The sequence below is a fragment of the Loxodonta africana genome, chromosome 10 (assembly GCF_030014295.1).
Source record: "Loxodonta africana isolate mLoxAfr1 chromosome 10, mLoxAfr1.hap2, whole genome shotgun sequence".
NCBI classification, from domain to species: domain Eukaryota; kingdom Metazoa; phylum Chordata; class Mammalia; order Proboscidea; family Elephantidae; genus Loxodonta; species Loxodonta africana.
In genome coordinates this window covers 23423100-23440686 of record NC_087351.1, presented here as the reverse complement: position 1 = coordinate 23440686, position 17587 = coordinate 23423100, and the positions used below count along the sequence as shown (strand labels likewise).

The 17587-nt window shown below is 40.0% G+C and overlaps 3 protein-coding genes across 9 annotated transcripts in view; 2 read left to right on the top strand and 1 right to left on the bottom strand.

Moving 5' to 3' along the window:
- The window catches only part of SLC12A6 (solute carrier family 12 member 6), a 97121-nt gene extending 88106 nt beyond the window's left edge, over nucleotides 1–9015 (top strand). For 5 of the 6 annotated variants that reach the window (XM_023558629.2, XM_003418629.4, XM_064292221.1 and 2 more), the window contains 4 exons: nucleotides 68–175; nucleotides 381–565; nucleotides 3044–3177; nucleotides 4134–9015. In XM_023558629.2, the coding sequence (XP_023414397.1) occupies nucleotides 68–175; nucleotides 381–565; nucleotides 3044–3177; nucleotides 4134–4225 (519 nt within the window). In that variant the 3' untranslated portion in view covers nucleotides 4226–9015. The remainder of the gene's footprint in view (nucleotides 1–67; nucleotides 176–380; nucleotides 566–3043; nucleotides 3178–4133) is intronic. The other variant, XR_010323130.1, reaches the window with a different exon arrangement.
- Nucleotides 4502–13189, bottom strand: EMC4 (ER membrane protein complex subunit 4). 2 transcript variants are annotated; one of them, XM_003418632.4, is made up of 5 exons: nucleotides 12995–13184; nucleotides 12543–12657; nucleotides 8038–8191; nucleotides 7568–7728; nucleotides 4502–7315 (listed from the first exon to the last, which is right to left on the bottom strand). In XM_003418632.4, the coding sequence occupies exons 1-5, from the start codon at nucleotides 13075–13077 to the stop codon at nucleotides 7280–7282; spliced, it is 549 nt and encodes a 182-aa protein (XP_003418680.1). In that variant the 5' UTR covers nucleotides 13078–13184; the 3' UTR covers nucleotides 4502–7279. The 2 variants fall into 2 exon arrangements, with proteins under 2 accessions (XP_003418680.1, XP_010596607.3); XM_010598305.3 differs by lacking the exon at nucleotides 7568–7728 and having other exon boundaries at nucleotides 12995–13189.
- KATNBL1 (katanin regulatory subunit B1 like 1) overlaps nucleotides 13160–17587 on the top strand; it is a 79283-nt gene continuing 74855 nt past the window's right edge. The window contains exon 1 of the mRNA XM_064292223.1: nucleotides 13160–16742. The gene's annotated coding sequence lies outside the window, so the exon portion shown is untranslated. The remainder of the gene's footprint in view (nucleotides 16743–17587) is intronic.

The window sequence follows — 17587 nt, the reverse complement described above, 5'->3', positions numbered from 1 at the left end:
AAAATGAGTGGCTCTTCCCTCTTTCTCCTTTGTGCTTATTGCCCACTCTGTGTGATGTCTGTGGCAGCATGACAGTGACATATCAGCTTATACTTACGAGCGCACGCTGATGATGGAGCAGAGGTCTCAGATGCTCCGCCAAATGCGACTGTCCAAGACAGAGCGGGACAGAGAGGTAAGGCCTCACTGCATTGATCTACTTCTGGCCCTGTGAAGTCTGGTCTTGAAAGGGATATTACTCTATTGTTCTCTTGGGATGATAGATGCTTTCCTTCTCACTTCATCAGCTATTTCATGATACCCCCACTATTGTCTCAAAATTTGAAGCTGAAGCATGAGAGAAGTTTTTACACTGAATAACTGTATTGGGCCTTCTCCAGGCACAGTTGGTGAAAGACCGGAACTCAATGCTACGATTGACCAGCATTGGCTCAGATGAGGATGAAGAGACAGAGACCTATCAGGAGAAGGTGCACATGACTTGGACAAAAGACAAGTACATGGCATCCCGGGGGCAAAAAGCCAAGTCAATGGAAGGATTCCAGGAGCTGCTTAACATACGTCCGTAAGTTTTCCACCCACAAGCTTATCACATGATACAGCATCCTAGTTGATGACACAGCTATGATTTTGCCAGGCTATACAGGGTGGAGTCTCTTCTTCATTTTACTCCATATCCAGCCATCTCTGTACTGTTTGACTATGCATATTAACTCCCAATTTAAACAACCTCGTGCACGGGTGCCCTTGCGGCCTTGCATGATCTTTATTTCCAGCTGGCACATTCTCACATACTGGAGCTGGTATTGATTCATTTAGTGCCCTGCCAGTTCTGTTCTACTGTAGCACTCGCTTTTCCTTGTGTCCTGTCTGCTTGGCATCTGTGGGTCTTTGCTTTGGACAACTGGTGTTCCTGTTTTGTTGATGCCCTAAGCATGTACTTACCTTGCTTATTGGGTAATCTGTCCCCAGTAAAAAGTGTTGATGTTTGAGTTGATCAGCTGGGCAAGACAAGGGAAAAGAGGGTGGCTGGGGCAGATGGAGTTGAAATTATGTTTCCTAGGCTCTGGGCTAAATAGAAGAATATGAAACTAGAAGGGAAGATTCAAAAGGGCTGGATAGCTCAGAGAAATCAGAATGGAAAAAGGGATAGAAAGTAAGAATTTGAGAATGGGATATTAGAGTTCCAGATTATCAGAGGTAGAATAGATGATGCCAAGTTTGAGGTGAGACCATTGGTAGTTGTATTTTAGGACAACACCAATTTAAGGCAACAGAATTGAGTTGGTCAGTGTCTTAGTCATCTAGTGCTGCTATAACAGGAATACCACAAGTGGATGGCTTTAACCAAAAAATTTATTCTTTCACAGTCTAGTAGGTTACAAGTCCAAATTCAGGGCATCAGCTTCAGGGGAAGGCTTTCTCTTTCTGTCAGCTCTGGAGGAAGGTCCTTCATGTTAGTCTTCCCTTGGTCTGGGAGCATCTCAGCGCAGGAACCTCAGATCCAAAGGATGCGCTCTGCTCCAGCACAGCTTCCTTGGTGGTATGAGGTCCCCAACTTTCTGCTTGCTTCCCTTTGCTTTTATCTCTTGAGAGAGAAAAGGTGGTGCAGGCCACATCCCAGGGAAACTCCCTTTACATTGGATCAGGGAGGTGACCTGAGTAAGGGTGGTGTTCCAATCCCACCCTAATCTTAAAATAAAATTACAATCACAAAATGGAGGACAGCCACGCAATACGGGGAATCATGGCCTAACCAAGTTGATAGGCACATTTTTGGGGGCACGATTCAATCCATGACAGTCAGTTTTCCAATTTGGAAGGTATGGTGAACAGAAGAATGTAATTTCCTAATGCCACTTTTTGTTAGTCTCTGTCGATTCAGCCCGTGGCTCATGGTGACCACATGTGTTACAGAGTAGAGCCTTCTATAGGGTTTTCTTGGCTGTAATCTTTACAGAAGCAGAATACTAGGCCTTTCTTCTGCAGAGCCACTCTTTGGGTTCAAACCACCAGCCTTTTGATTAGCAGCCAATCACAAACAACTTGCACCACCCCAGCTCCCTAATGCCACTACATGTGTGTAGTATGTTTAAATTACAATACTTTTCTACTGCTATCTCATTTAATCTTCACAGCCAACCTGTGATAATGATTGCTTTATTCCTGTTTGGCTTAGATTTCATGGACATAAAAGAGAGTAAATAAGTTATTATCAACTGTGTTTGCTGTGAAAATTAAATGAAATCATATGTGAAGTATTTGGGACAGTAACTGGTGCACAGTAGATTGCCAGTGGGGTTGGTGTTGGAATGTTGCTGAAACTATAGCTCAGGATAAGTGACATGCCCTTAGGGTTACTCAGCCAGCAAGTGACAGAGTTGAAGTATAAATCCAAATATCCAGGCAACACAGCTAGGCTTCTTTCCATTCTATTCAGTGGCTTCATTTTTCCTTCTGCCTTACTTCCTCCTAGCAATAGAAAGCACTCAGGTGCTATAAAAATTTTAGACTGTCCATTAGGTAGACTATCCATCCTTGCTTCCACCAACACTCTTAGAGGAAGAGACCAAAAGAAAACTGAGGAAAAGGCGAAAGACAAGGTCATTCAGTAGCTACTTAAAGTAACTCTGGGTTCCCTCTAGGAATCTCAGAGGCTTGAAGGTCAAGTTTTTGTCTTTTGGCTCCATCTGTTCATGCTGAAAATTCTGCATAGATTTGAATGTTGAAATCCTTAATTCCTTATTTCCCTTCCTTCTATACCTATCAGAATTTGGTTTTCTGAAACAGGTTCTTATTTCACGTCTTCACTGAATAAAATAACCTCAGATTTTCTTATTCCTGATTTCATGAGGCTAAGTAAGGTAAATAACGATACTTTTAATCTTCAAGATACTCTTAAGAAATTAGCTAGAAAAAAAAATCATTTTGTGCATCACATTATCCATAGTCAATCAGAAAAGCTCTGGGTCTCAGGTGTTTAAGGTTGACTGTATGGTTGGCTTTCTCTTTGCCTTAACCACCTCTATTTCTTCCCCACCAGGGACCAGTCCAATGTGAGGCGGATGCATACAGCAGTCAAGCTCAATGAGGTTATAGTTAACAAGTCCCACGAAGCAAAGCTGGTTTTGTTGAATATGCCAGGGCCACCCCGAAACCCTGAGGGTGATGAAAACTGTATCCTTTCTAAGAGTGGAGTTGCCAGGAGGGAAAATTTTCTCAGCCTGGTTAGCCTGTTTCATAGATGAGACAGCTAGGTAACTATAAAAGTCACTGACCATTCCCTGGTTTCCCTTCGTTTGAGGGAAGACTGTTAAAAGTTTTAGGCAAGGACTTAATATTAATTATTGAAATTAATCTCCTCTTGGGAAGTTGGGGGTGTAATATATTTTTTCTGAACCCTAAAGAGACTTTTTAGGTGATATATCTGTAACTTGGTATATTTGCCATGTGACTTCTAATATTGAATGTACAGAACCCTTTCTGACAATCTAGAGACAGATGACACATACATCCTTTCTCCCTACCAGGATCTACCCACTTTGCAAATGCCCCCTTTTGCACAGAGTTAGGGGAGAAGCAGTAGAAGTGGGGTTTTCTTCAGCTGAGGGAAAAGATTAGGGGTTCTTTCACATACCTTCATCCCAGGATTGTTTTTATGGGAGCCCTTGAGCACTGAAACTATGTAAACTGGTCCATACCAGTACCATGAAGAAAAAAAAAGTTAAAAAAAACTGGTAGAAAAATCTGGGTTGAATAGGTTCACTTAGAAATTATTTGAGTTCTCTAGGAATCTTACAGGCTGCCCTATTGAGGCTTTTTCCTTTTTTTGGTAGTTTTTGTCTTATTTTGCCATTTAGAATAACACATTACTTGTGGGTGTCCCCATTTTTAAAATAACATTTGGAAAATATCTAACAAATGGGAAAGGGTTTTATATATGCAAAGGGACTGGCTCCCTGGATTATTTCACACGGCCAAACTGAATCCAAAGTTCAGACTTTTCCATTTCTGAGCATATAATAAGACAGGTGTGTTGATCTTGCAACTCTGTGATCAGGTAAATTCAGATTACCATAATACCAAGCGGTATTGTATACTCTGCCTCTTTGGCTCCTTGACAAGTTCTGAAGACATGGAGTTCCTAGAAGTGCTCACCGAGGGACTTGAGCGAGTCCTCCTTGTCCGGGGTGGTGGTAGCGAAGTGATCACCATTTATTCATAACCTGCCTCTGAACAACTCTGCTTGGCCGCACCTTTCCAAAAAGCCTTCCATCCTCCATGGAAGCGCCAGCCCGTTACTACACTGCCACTCAACTAGAGGCCTGTGTTCTGTACACATCACACTGAACTCTTAACAAGCGGAGCCTCAAGTACTTGTTCAGAAGGGTACAAACAGATTAGCTCTTTGCTCCCATGTGATGCTCTTCATAGAATACTTCCTCAACATCAAAGCAACGGTCAAGTCCTAAAAGCCATGTCTGTACCAGTCAAAGGCAAGTTGGAATTAGCAAGCTAAACCAATAAAACAAATCTGTAAAAGGGTTGCTAGAAATTCACCTGAAGACAAAAAGCAAGCACATATCCAACAGTAAAGATGAGTCTCGGAAGTCCTGGTTCAATGATGACACCATGCAGTCAGAGATACAGCCTCATCATAGTAAAGAATTCATGGCCAAATATATGGGACCTAATATCCTTGTGGAGATAACCTGTGGCAAGTCAAGATGGAAATCTACTAGCTAATTTTCTTTAGTGTACCCATTGCTCTCTAGGACTCTAAATTTTGTATCAGGATACTAATGTACAAAAACTGAAAATTGGCTGCAGCCTCTACTTCCTCCAACCAGGTTTAAGTACATATATTATGTTGATGTGTATTTCAGTTGTCTGTTTCTCTAACTCAAAACCCATTCCCTAGTTAAGATTGTAACATAGGCAGCGTTACAATGGAAATTGCTTTTTTAAAGGTAGATTAAGAATTCTTTCAGGTTTTTTTTAAAATGGTTGAACTAAGGGAACTCCAAAAAGTAGCTATTAAGATTTATGGAAATACAGCCTGTGGTTATGTATGTGACATGGGCAAAATATATAAGTTGTTGTGTAAGAAATATAGGTCATGACGAACACAGACAACAGGTTCTCCTTTTCCTTCTCTTTTATGCCCTCAGGGTTAGTCAGCATAGGTAGAAAAATCACAGGAACAAACACAAGGAGGACTGGCTAAAATCTTTCCCTGAAAGCTTTGGCCTGTCTTTTAAAGGGGGGAGTCCAGCAATGGAATTAGAAGTCCTAGAGCCACACTCTCTCCACAGCGCCAGAGTTAGTGAGCTGCTGCTCTCCTTAGCTTTGTCGCTAAAATGAAGTGTGAATTGGCATTGGCCTAATTCAAGAAACTTTTCTTTCACTGAGAAACCTGTTTGTGGTCTCATCTCCAAAGCCACAGTGAAGAAAATGCCGAGAATATGAGCATTTTTCCCTCTTGCTTCCAACTTTATTCTCCATTCTGACTGCAGAAACTTGGCCCTGAACTGAGAGATCACCCAAGCCGGGGGTCTTCTGCAGTTTCAGTTTTGTTTTCAGAAAACTCTGTCTGTGCCGAGGAGATGCTTCTGTAAGCTCAGTCCACCACCGCCACCCCCAGCCCCCCCACACGAAGGTAACCGTCATAAAATTCCTGGCTTTCAAGCATAGGGAAGCTACCCTGTGTGGCTGAGCAGTCATTTCAAGTATGTACTGAATCTTCATTTTACAGGATAGGTATTTAGAGAAACTTATCTTCTTGCTATATTCGTGGCTGCTTTTAGATTTTGCTTTATTACTGTTAGTGCCACTCTTCCTTAATTTTCCAGTAGGATATGGAGCAAGCGACCTAGTTGCCAGCAGATTGTTCATCTGACCTTTAGGGACAGAGAGAAAAATCCCTCAGTATGGCTTAAGAAATTGAGTCACTTTGATTTGTTCCCTTTGCTCTTCTTTCAACCTCCAGGCCCACTTAGGGTAGCAAAGCAGATAGAGTCTTCACTTATTTTTTCCCTTTCTGCTCCTTCCAGCAGAGGGTAGAAGCACCATTTATAACTCTTACTGCAACACTCTGTTATTGAGTACAGCAGTAATGGGACAGGTCCCCTAGGGTCCAGGATCTTGAAGGTCAGTCTGCACAGGAATTCCCCTACATTTTCACACATCACTGGCCAAAGTGGTACGTACAGTCCCCTCCCCCTACATACAGGACAAAAATGGTCAAAAAATAAGGTTAGTTTTAGAAGAGCTCTTTGTGGTTGGAGCTCGTTAAGAATCTTTTAAAGGGATAAGGGAATCAGTGGCTGTTAACATAGGCACAATTCTACTTCAGTCCCTAAAACACACAATCACTGTTACATGGAAGATGGTTATTAGGCCAGATTTATACTCATCTCTGTCTAGAGCATTTCAGGTCTCTCTGTGCTGCTTGCATTGTCTGTCTGCAAAGTGTCTTGTCTGTCTTAATCACTGCAAATAAAGCAATACCGAAAACTTGATGGGGAAATGCACCTTTGGGGAAGGGGCTTTGTGTTTCAAGAGGGAAGAGAAAGACCGCATCCTGCCTTTTGAGTAAGATCAGCCAGCTTTTAAGTCTCAGCTATGACTTTTACCAGGGCAGGTATACCTTTAAAATGCCTCAGATTCCTGTGGCCCCAAGGATCCCACCAATCCTCATTCCCCCTGAACATGTTAAAAATCCATTATTGTGGGTATTAAAAGTAGTAATTACACTGTATGCATATTTATGTGCTCATTCCGTCCAGTTTGTTTTTTATCATGTAGTCTGAATCCAGCCATTAGTTTCTCACATCTTCCACAAGTGTCTGCAACAGAATTTTTATGTCCCATCTTGTGTTAAATAGAAGTGAAATATTAAGGAAAATAGATTTAAGGGAAACACGTGCAACATTTTTGTTCATAAACCACTTAATTTATTGAGAGGAGATGCTGCTGTTGTTCTTGATTTAGCGGCACCCATTCTTTTGTTTACAGAGTTATAGTTTTATTTGTTGTTTTGCTCTGTGCTGGAAACATAAATAAAGTTTTCTACATTATTTTCAGTCAGGTTGTGGTACAGTTTCTTTGTGTTTGTAGTTAAGATTTGTCTCCTCGCCATAGAGAAAAGAGAGCTTTTGGGCTTTTCTCGGCATGAGTGACATTTTTAAGGTGAGTATGCTGAGGAGGAAGCACTGGGCCTAAAGAAGTATGTAAATGAGATCCAAATCCCTAAGGTGCAGGTGCTTCTTTCTTGGGTTCACAAAAGCAATCCCCCGCCACTGAACTCCATTCTCTGAAACGAGAAAAAGTAAATAGGTATGTGGTATAAGCATACTGAAATAATTTCCTGAATCAGTCATTTAATACTTTAATCACAAGCTCTATTTTGCCTTATCCTTAAAAAATGACAACTCCCAAAGTCCTAATGGCCCTTATTTCTTAAGACCTGATCTCTTAATACCAACTCCAATTCCCCACCATCAAATGGTCGAGCCGCTCACTGTGTATTACAACGGACTAAAATTTAACTTTTCTTTTGCCTTACCTCAGGGGGCTCGATGAAGGCTAACCAATCTGATGCATGTGTAGGCAACAGTCCCATGGACTGACACTTGTAAACAGCCAATGCCAAACCCATGAGGTTCCCAATGAGGTAAACCAAACCCTGAAGAAATTTCTGGCTTGAACTTTCTAACATCTTGAAAGCTGTTGAGATAACAGAAGGTATCAAAAACCAAAACAACTTTTTTTTCCTCAATATGAATCAAGCTAACTATATATTAAAACAACATAGACAGACTCATAGTAAGATGGCAAATAGGAAAATTAAAGGCAAACAGAGAACCATGATAAGCACTGTTTTCCCTCCATGCCACCACCATTTCCACCACCCTGCACAACCTCCCCCTGCAGCTAGCTAAGAGCTGTCCAAAGATTTCCAGTATGGATTCTGCCTAAGAATTTGCTTTTAATTCTTAAAACTTAGGGAAGGGTTATTATTTCAAGAATACTTACTGGCTGAAATGGCCATAAGTGCCTGAATAGGTCTCCAGGCCATCATGCACACCATCATAGTAGGAAAGATGGAGATAGTATTGCCAGCCATGTACATGATGAAGAGGTTCATGGGAATCTGTTTGAGGGGACCCAAGGCGATGTCCCAGCAGCGCTAAAACAAATAATTTTAACCTCTGGTCACTATCCTCAGTCCCACATTTACTGTACCACTGATGTTAAAGTCATAAACAAATTTCCCAATTCCCTGTTTCTGATTAGCTAACTCCTCAATTCCACCACCTCTTCCCTTCTCTCCATGTTGCTGCAGGAAACTCTTCTTCTAAAGATCAGACATCCTCACCATCCTTTATGTTTTTCCTTGTAGGTTTTCCAGATGTCATTTTTCACCCTGATTTTGACTAAAGAAAAGATTTCCCTGGTTTTGTCCTTATACTTGTGCATCTACAATTGAAAAAACAGACAAATCCATAATCATAGTGGGAGATTAACATATCACAATCAATAGAATAAGCAGACAAGTAAGGATACCGAATACATGAATGGCATTATCAACAAACTTAACCCAACTGACACCTCTAGAACACTGCATTCAACAACTGCAGAATTCACATTTACAAAAACTGACCACTTGCTGAGCTGTGGAGAAAGTGTCAATAAACTTCAAAAAACTAAAATTATACAAAGCGTATCTTTTGATCACAATTCAATTAAGCTAGAAATAAAGAGATAACTGGAAAATCCCCTATGTTTGGGAATTAACAAATGTACTCTAAATAATCCCTGGATCAAAGAAAAAATTACGATGGAAAATAGAAATATTAAATGACAAAAAAAAAAAAAACAAAAAAACCACATATAAAACTTGTAGGACACAGAGCTGGCCTGAGAAATTTATAACCTTAAATACATATTAAACCAAACTCACTGCGGTCAAGTTGATCCATCTCAAGAAGTTAGAAAAAGAACAAATTAAACCCAAGGAAATAAAGATGAGAGCAAAAATTAATGAAAAAAATCAACAAAGCCAAAGGTGTTCTTTTTTTTTTTTGAAGATTAGTATAAAATCTGTATTGGTGAGCCTGATGAAGAAAAAAGGAGAGAAGACAAATATGCAACATCAGGAATGAAAAAAGGGACATCTCTACAAAGCCTGCAGATATTAAAGTGATCATATGAACAACTTCATGTCAATACAAATGAAAATGTAAGAAATGGATAAATTCCTAGAACACAGTACAACTTACCAAAACTACATAAGAAACTGGAAATAGTGCTATAACTGTTACACAAACTCTTCTAGAGAATTAAAAAAATGAGAAACATTCTACAACTCATTTTATGGAGCCTCATAAATACCAAAAAAGGACATTATGGGAAAGGAAAATTGCAGGCCAGTATCACTCATGAACCTAAATGCAAAAATCCTAAACAAAACATTAACTAGGGAACTAAATCTAGCTATATAAAAAGAATAATATACCACTACCCATTTGGGGCTATTCACCACATTAAAATAATAAACGGTCATATTTATAAATGGTCCCCTAATTTGTCATTTACAAAGATCTTTGGGAGTTTAAATGTCAAATCATTCAAACCACATAAGTGCTCTAAAAGATTTTATGATACTCTACCATTAATATCAGGTCATTTTAATAATTGTTATGTATTCATACTACAGTTTAATACACCAAGATGCAAAATGACAAGGAACACTACTCAAGAAAATAATTGAAAATGGCTGTCACTTTCATGTTGTAAAAATCACATCCATTCCATGAAACAAAGATCATTTATGCCCATCAATAGATGAATGGATAAATTATGGTATATATACACAATGGAATGCTACACAATGATAAAGAACAATGATAAATCTGTGAAACATCTCATAACGTGAATGAATTTGGAGGGGATTACATTGAATGAAATAAGTTAATCACACAAGGACAAATGTTTTGTGAGACCACTATTATAAAAACCCAAGAAAAGGTTTACACACAGAAAAAAATCTTTGATGGTTACAAGGGAGAGGAAGGGTGGGGAGGGGAAATCACTAAGACAGTAGACAAGTGTTAACTTTGGTGAAGGGAAAGAACACACAATATAGGGGAAGTCACAGAAGTTTCCTAGACATCCAAACACTTTGAGGGATCGAGTTGGGCTGAGGGCTGGGAACCATGGTCTGTGGGGACATCTAGGTCAATTGGCGTAACATAGTTCATAAACAAAATGTTATACATCCTACTTTGGTGAGTAGTATCTGGAGTCTTAAAAGCCTGCAAATGGCAATCTAAGATACATTTATTGGTCCTATCGTGTTCAGAGCAAAACAGAATGAAGGAAACCAAAGACACTAGGAAAGTATTAGGCCAAAGGAGTAATGGACCACATGAACCACGGCCTCCATCAGCCTGAGCCCAGAAGAACTAGATGGTGCCCAGCTACCACCACCAACCACTCTGACAGGGATCACAATAGAGGGTCCCAGACACAGCAGGGGAAAATGTAGAACAAAATTCAAATTCACAAAAGACCAGACTTAATGGTCAGACAAAGACTGGAGGAACCCCCAAGACTATGGCCCCTGGACACCCTGCTAACTCAGAACTGAAACCACTCCCGAAGCCCACCTTTCACCCAAAGATTAAACAGACCCATAGAACAAACAGCAACACACTTGAGGAACATGATTTTTAGTTCAATCAAGGCTACGAGACCAAAGGGGCAATACCTGCCCAAAAGCGAAGACGAGAAGGAAAGAAGGGAGAGGAAAACGGGCAGATGGACACAGGGAAACTGGGGTGGAAAAACAAAGGGGAAGAGTGCTGATGTATTGCAGGGATTCCAACCAATGTCACAAAACAATTTGTGTATAAATTTTTCAGTGAGAAACTTTCACCTAAAATACAAAAAAAAGAGATTTAGTACTGAGCAACATAAAGAGTAAGAAAGAAAGGTAATAAGGACAGAAGGTGCCAGGCATTTTTCTAGGCACTTAGGATAGATACAGCAGAGAACAAGAGAGACCAAAAATCCTGCCCTCGTGGAGCTTACAAGAGTGAGCAGACAGGCAGTAAACTATATCATATATGTGATGAATGCTGTGGAGAAATATAAAGGAAACAGGATAGGGAGTGCCATGAGGGTAGGCTTCACTAAGAAGGTAACATCAGAGTCCTAGAGGAAATACGGGAGCAAGTCAAAAAGGTATCTGGGGGAAGAGCATTCCAGAAAGAGGGAAGAACAAGTACAAAAACCCTGAGATGGAAGGTTGCTTAGTATGTTCAAGGAGCAGCAAAGAGGCTATTGAAACTAAAGTGACCTAAACAAAGAGGAAATGGTAGGAGATGAGATCAAATATAATGTTCTAAGTAGCTGCATGATCTGAACATGAAATAGGGACTCACAAGAGGGTACTGATCTGATTTACATTTTAAAAGGATCGCTCTGGGTGCTGTGCTGGAAATAGACTACAGGGGGACAAGGCGGATGTAGCAAGACCAGTTAGAAGTCTATTGCAGAAAGGGACACAAGGAATCGTTGGGGAATGAAGGAAATGCTCTCTATCTCAAGGTGGTGGTAGTTTCATTGCGGTATACCACTGTCAAAGTTCATTAGACTGTACCCTTTAAATCAGTAGTTCTCAATCAAGGGCAGTTTTTCCCCCAGGAGACATTTGGAAATGTTGGAAACACTTTTGCTTATCCCAACTGGGGAAGGAGTACTACTGGCATCTAATAGGTAGAAGCCAGGGATGCTGTTCAACATCCTACAATACACAGTACAGCCCCCCATAACAAAGAATAATTCAGTCCAAAATGTCAATAGTGCTGAGGTTAAGAAACAATGCTTTAAATGACCACAATTTATTTTTTAAATGACTACGGTTTTATTGATTAAAAAAAAAAGTCTTGCAGAAATCTGTTTGAGGGATGATGGTGGCTTAAACTAGGGAAATAGATGAAGGTGGGAAGTGGCAGGATTTTGGACCTATCTGAAGGTAAAGCTAACAGAATATCCTGTCAGATTGGATGTGTGGTGTAAGCAAACTAGAATAGACAAGAATGACTTCAACTGGAAAGACTGCCACCAACAGATAATTTTCAACTCACTTTCTTATACCTCGGAAACCTGGTGGCATAGTGGTTAAGTGCTACTGCTGTTAACCAAAAGGTTGGCAGTTCGAATCCACCAGACGCTCCTTGGAAACTCTATGGGGCAGTTCTAGTCTGTCCTATTGGGTCGCTATGAGTCAGAATCAACACAATGGCAATGGGTTTTCTTATACCTTGTTTCCAAACGTCTTTTATTTTACCAACATTCAGCACTTTTAAGCTGATATGTGAGCTACAGTAACACTAATCTGAAGCAGTGTAGTTGGCAAATATTCAGAATAAGGGCCATCTACAGTAAGGCATTCACATGTTGCCTGGGAGAGGAGGGTGGGTGTGTAGGTTGTGACTGGCCCAAGAACTACTGTGACATCTATACCTCTGTACCTTCTCCACCAGGATCCGGTCTGTCTCTTGAACGCTAGTATCAGGCACCTGCTTGTCCAAGTAACCGACTGGGTACAGGGAGTCTCCCTGGCCGCTGCCCCGGTCACTTCGGCCCCTAAGAAACCAAACCAAGAAACTAAGACTGAAGCCTCCCACACTTCATCTCCCACATTTCTTATTCTACCAATCACAAGGAATTAAGATCCTCAGATGCACCTTCCCAAATTAGACCAAGCCCTCTACTGAGTTCGTCAATCCACGGCAATAGGTACAGCTTTGCCTATTGGGAGGGCTGAAGTAAATATCCTCTGGGCACAGAAACATGCACAGCAGAAAAGCCGCTACTTCCCCAGTTGATGTTCGCGTTCCACCCATCCTTTTCAGCGAACTGTGCCTGAAGGCTCATTCCTCTGGGGTGACCACACTGATGTCGGGTTTCCCAGGTTCCTCACCTGCCTCCTCCAGGCCCGCTCAGCTCAATGGCCCACTTGAAGCGCCGGCCTCTGTTGGCCACCAGCCCCCCTTGGGCCGTCATGGCAATCGCCGCCTCCCAAAGCCGCCAAGCAAATCGAGTCCCTGACCGTAGGCCGCACCTGCGTCCCCTACTTCTTCGTCTCACTTTGCAAGTACAGTTTCGGCGCGTGAACATATACGTCACTTCCGGTGCGGAAATTGCCTGAGACGCGGAGCCGCTACCTAGTACTTGAAGCTTGAGAAGCGGAGAGAAAGGAGACGCTGACAATATTTAGAGCTTCCAAAAGTGCCTCCTGCGCAGTACCGCCTTCCTGAAGAGGCTTGATGTGTGTTATCTGACCTTTGAGGTGCTGCTTTACGGGGCAGAAGTCAAGTCCCTGCGTTCGTTAGGAACTGAAGCTAAGAAAAGCTTAATCGCTTCCCTGCTCCCGGGAAATTCGAATCCTCTGCTTGAATCCTGGCTTCACCACTGATTATTAAACTTCGAGCCAGTTATTTAGTCTTGTGTCTTAGCTTCTGAGTATTGAATGTCCACCGTGTTCCAGGAGGTTTATGTTTATTTCATTTAACTCACAGTAACCCTGAGAAGTAGACAGTACTGTCCTATTCTACGTAAAAGCGAGAGGCAGTGTGGGCCCGGATTCGGATGGCTTGCTTTTGAATCTTGGCTTCACTATCTACTAATTGTGTGACCTTGTGCATATTGTTTAGGACTTTATGTTTCAACCTTCCTTATGTGAAAGAATAATTTGCCTACCCTCAAATGCTTGTGAGGGTTAACTGGAGAAGATAGATGATCTTTTTTTTTTTTTTTTTTCCTAATATCATTAAATCTACATTATAGTTTGTAATGGTTGGGTTTTGTATTGAATTAAATACCTATATCATAATTTAACCTATTGAACATTCAAGTTGTTTCCTGGTGTTTGAGGGGTTTTTCCCTCTTGTTTAACCATTGTTGTAATGATTCCTTTGTTGTTATTGTTAATTGCTGTCAAGTCAATTCCAACTCTTGGCACAGAGTGCAACTGCTCCATAGGGTTTTCCAGGCTGTGGCCACTCAGAAGCAGATCACCAGGCTTTTCTGCAAAGGTGCCGCTGGGTAGGTTCAAACACCAACCGTTCACTTAACCGTTGTACCACCAGATCTCCTTAAGTAAGTCTTATTTCATTAAGCTAAATGTGTAGGAGTGGAATTGGTAGATTAAAGAGTATGCACATTTTTAGGGAATTTTTATTCAAAATGCACACTAGAAAAATTGCACCTTTTGCATTCCACCAGTTTTATAATTTTTAAAATTGGTAGTTTGAGAACAGTACTTCGTTATTTCTTAATTTGCATTTCTTTGACTCTAAAGTTGTTTGGGGGCGGAGGTGTCTGTGAGAGTGTAGTTGAGAAGTAAGGTTGGAAACGGCCTTGTAAGCCAAGGTAAAGAATTGGGACCCTTGAAGATGATGGTGATCTGAGTACACTGAATACTTCCATTTCCGTTTTGTTTTGTGATTTTAAAAAATAATGTACGTTCATAGAAGACAATTTGAACAAAGCAGAAATGGAAGTCATTCTCTCCAATCCATTCTAAAATGTATGCCTAAGCATATGAAGACCCAATTTGTAGATTGTTTTCCTCCTCCTTTTTACTCTTCTGCCTTTTCCACGTTGTCTCTGATGAACCTTTGAAATTCATTTCAAGCTTCACAAAGGATTTGGCCTTATTGGACATTCGTTTTTGTCCCAATATAATCTGTGTAATAGCATTTACCACATTGTATTTTATTTGTTGACTTATCCCCTGAACAGTTATCTCCCCCCCATCCTAAATTCCTTGAGGGCAGAGCTATACATTAATCATCTTTGGTTCCACAATGTTTAAGGTATTATTGAATAAATATTTAGTGAGTGAGTGGTTTATGAATGAAATTGAAAGTACATGTGATATAAAAGTGTGAATATACTATGATTACAGTTATGTAAAATAAAACAAAAACCAGAAGGCAACACATAAATAATGTTAATATTGTATTCAATATTATTTGTCCAGTTTTCAAACTGCTCGTGTTATGCTTTAATAATTTTTAAATGAGCAGTTTTGAAAACGTTAAGTTGGTCATTGGGATCATATTCTTTCTCTTTTAAAGCACTTCCTACTGGATATAAAAATGGTTTAACTATAATCCAATTCAGAGTAACTTTGGCCTCAATGGAGTACTGCAGATGATCTTTTCCTTTGTCATAGGAATCCTTATGGTGCTATTTGCTAAAACATATTCGAAAACATGAAGCTGTTGGGACTGAGCTGAGGAAGGGTTCCAAAGTCAAATAAGTTTGAGAAATACTACATGTTATACTCTGCACGTACACCCTGGAGTCTTCTATGAAGACCCTGAGAAATGGAACAGCAAAGAATCTCTAATTTTGTTTCCTAATCTACCTGAGTAAGAAAACTTTTTTTTTCCTTTGTCGCACTCGCTAGCATCCAATGGAATCAGTGTTACCCAGAACACAATGGGAACAGCTATTGTATGAATGCTAGAATTCTTCAGGAGAAAGATGAAGCTACTCCCTATAAAACTCTGTTCTTTCTTTTAAAAAATTATTAGATCATTAAAAATAATAGTTACTTAATGGAAATTGACTTTCAAGTTGAAATCAAACTTTTGAAGATTTCAAGTTTTTGCACAAATTGTGTTTTGAAGGTAAAGAAAACTAATATAAGATTTTTCCAGAAGCCTGAATGTAGAGTATTGTTATATTAGTGGGTCAAGAACTGTTTTGGAAATTTGGAAACCTTACACCACAAAAACTGAATGACTTTGAGTCAGGGATACTCTTGACCTTAATTCTTTCATATATAAAACAAGATGATTTCTAACGGTAACTTCTAGCTCTAAAATCTGTTACCTTATTTTATTGTAAAAATACAATATTTTGTGCATTTCTTTCCATGCATATAGATTCATAAAAAAAGACTGAAAGGATAATTACAAAAAGTAGTAACAGAATTCCAGATCCCTCTTTTAATTTGTGCTTGCCCATACCTATCCTAGTTTTCTGCATTGTGCAGGCACTACTTTTGGAGTTAGAAAAATAGAAATGTTACTAATTTTTAAACCTAGAATAGAGTGGTCATCTATTCTAGATGTCCCTGAGTATCTCCTCCGGAACTCTTAAAAAATATTGATGCCTGCGCCACACCTCCAGAGATTCTGATTCATTTGCTCAGGGTGAGGCCTGGGCACCAATATTTTTTAGGGCTCTCCAAGTGATTCCACCATGCAGTCAGTATTGAGAACCACTGACCTAGAGTGTTATGTTGCTCTAAAATGACAAGATTTTAATTTACATAATTTAAGCTGCTTGCTTGTATGCCTTCCCCTGGACTAAACTTGAATTGGAAAATAATGGAAATACTGAGATTGGGAAATAAATATTAACTTCTCTTATTTCGTGCCTTTGTGTACATCTAGTTTTAAGTAAAGAAACTATAAGAAGGCATCAGTCACAGGAGTCGGCTTATTTGTCTTTTAGGTCCCTGGGTAGTGCAAATAGTTTGAGCTTGACCACTAACCTAAAGGTTGACAGTTTGAACCCCCAGTGGCACTGTGGAAGAAAGGCCTGCCAGTCTGCTTCCATAAAGATTAAAGTCAGGAAAAAAACCTTATGGAGCAGCCGTTTTCTGTAACACATGGGGTCACCATGAGTCGGAAACAACTTGACAGCAGCAGGTTTGGTTTTGTTTGTTTGTCTTTTATAATTTGTACTACTAGCACAGTTTTTTATTTGCTGTTGTATCTTACCCCTGCCTCTTCTCAGGGACCTAAGAAGCTAACGATTTCTATGTCTTCATGTCATTCTCCTCTGAGCAGTTGAATTTGGATTGAAACCTGAACTAGAAATTTTCTGTTTAAGCAACCAGATTTGCAAGAACGAATCCTTATAGAGAAGAGAAAAAGATTATATACACGTCTTAGGTTTTTGGACTATGCCAATTAACAGTGTCTCTATAATAATTCTATCTGGCTATCTCCTTGTCCGACCAGTTCCTCCAGTGTGCTCCAAAAGCTCCTAAACCTTTTTGCAGCTTCAGTAAAATTGGCTTCCTTTGCAAATCCCCAGTTATTTGTATTACTGTAACTGTACTATCATGATTGTCTTCTAAATAAAAAATAAGGGCCATTTTATTCATATCACAATTTATTCTGTGTTAGAACTTATTCTTAGTAGGAGGAAAGTTTTTCTCCTTTTCATCTTGTGTTTGCATTTCCAAACCCCATTTGTGGAAAAAAAAAATTTTTTTTTTTTTTGTAAGATCCTACCTTGCTACTTATTGTTGGGTTACTGTATCACTTAGACATGGATTACAGTTTTTTCAGTTTCTGGTTCATGGCTCTGCAGTGTCATGAAATTTCCTTGTCAGCAGTGACATGAACTAGTAGTATGTGCTGGAAGATGTTAGTAATATTATTCTTCCTTAGCAATTACCTTTTTTATGTTTCAGGAGGGCTGTTGTGTAATTCACAGTTTCACAAGTTCCCATTATAGCACTTCTCTCCAGCACTTGCTCAGGAAG

Bases quoted from the DNA above. Each gene is read 5' to 3' on its own strand.
- EMC4 (XM_003418632.4), bottom strand. From the start codon at position 13,077: ATGACGGCCCAAGGGGGGCTGGTGGCCAACAGAGGCCGGCGCTTCAAG. The intron at 8,192-12,542 runs GTACAGAGGTAT...TATTTGTTTTAG, and splicing joins ACCGGATCCTGGTGGAGAAG to CGCTGCTGGGACATCGCCTT. The intron at 7,729-8,037 runs GTAAGTATTCTT...TTATCTCAACAG, and splicing joins ACTTATGGCCATTTCAGCCA to CTTTCAAGATGTTAGAAAGT.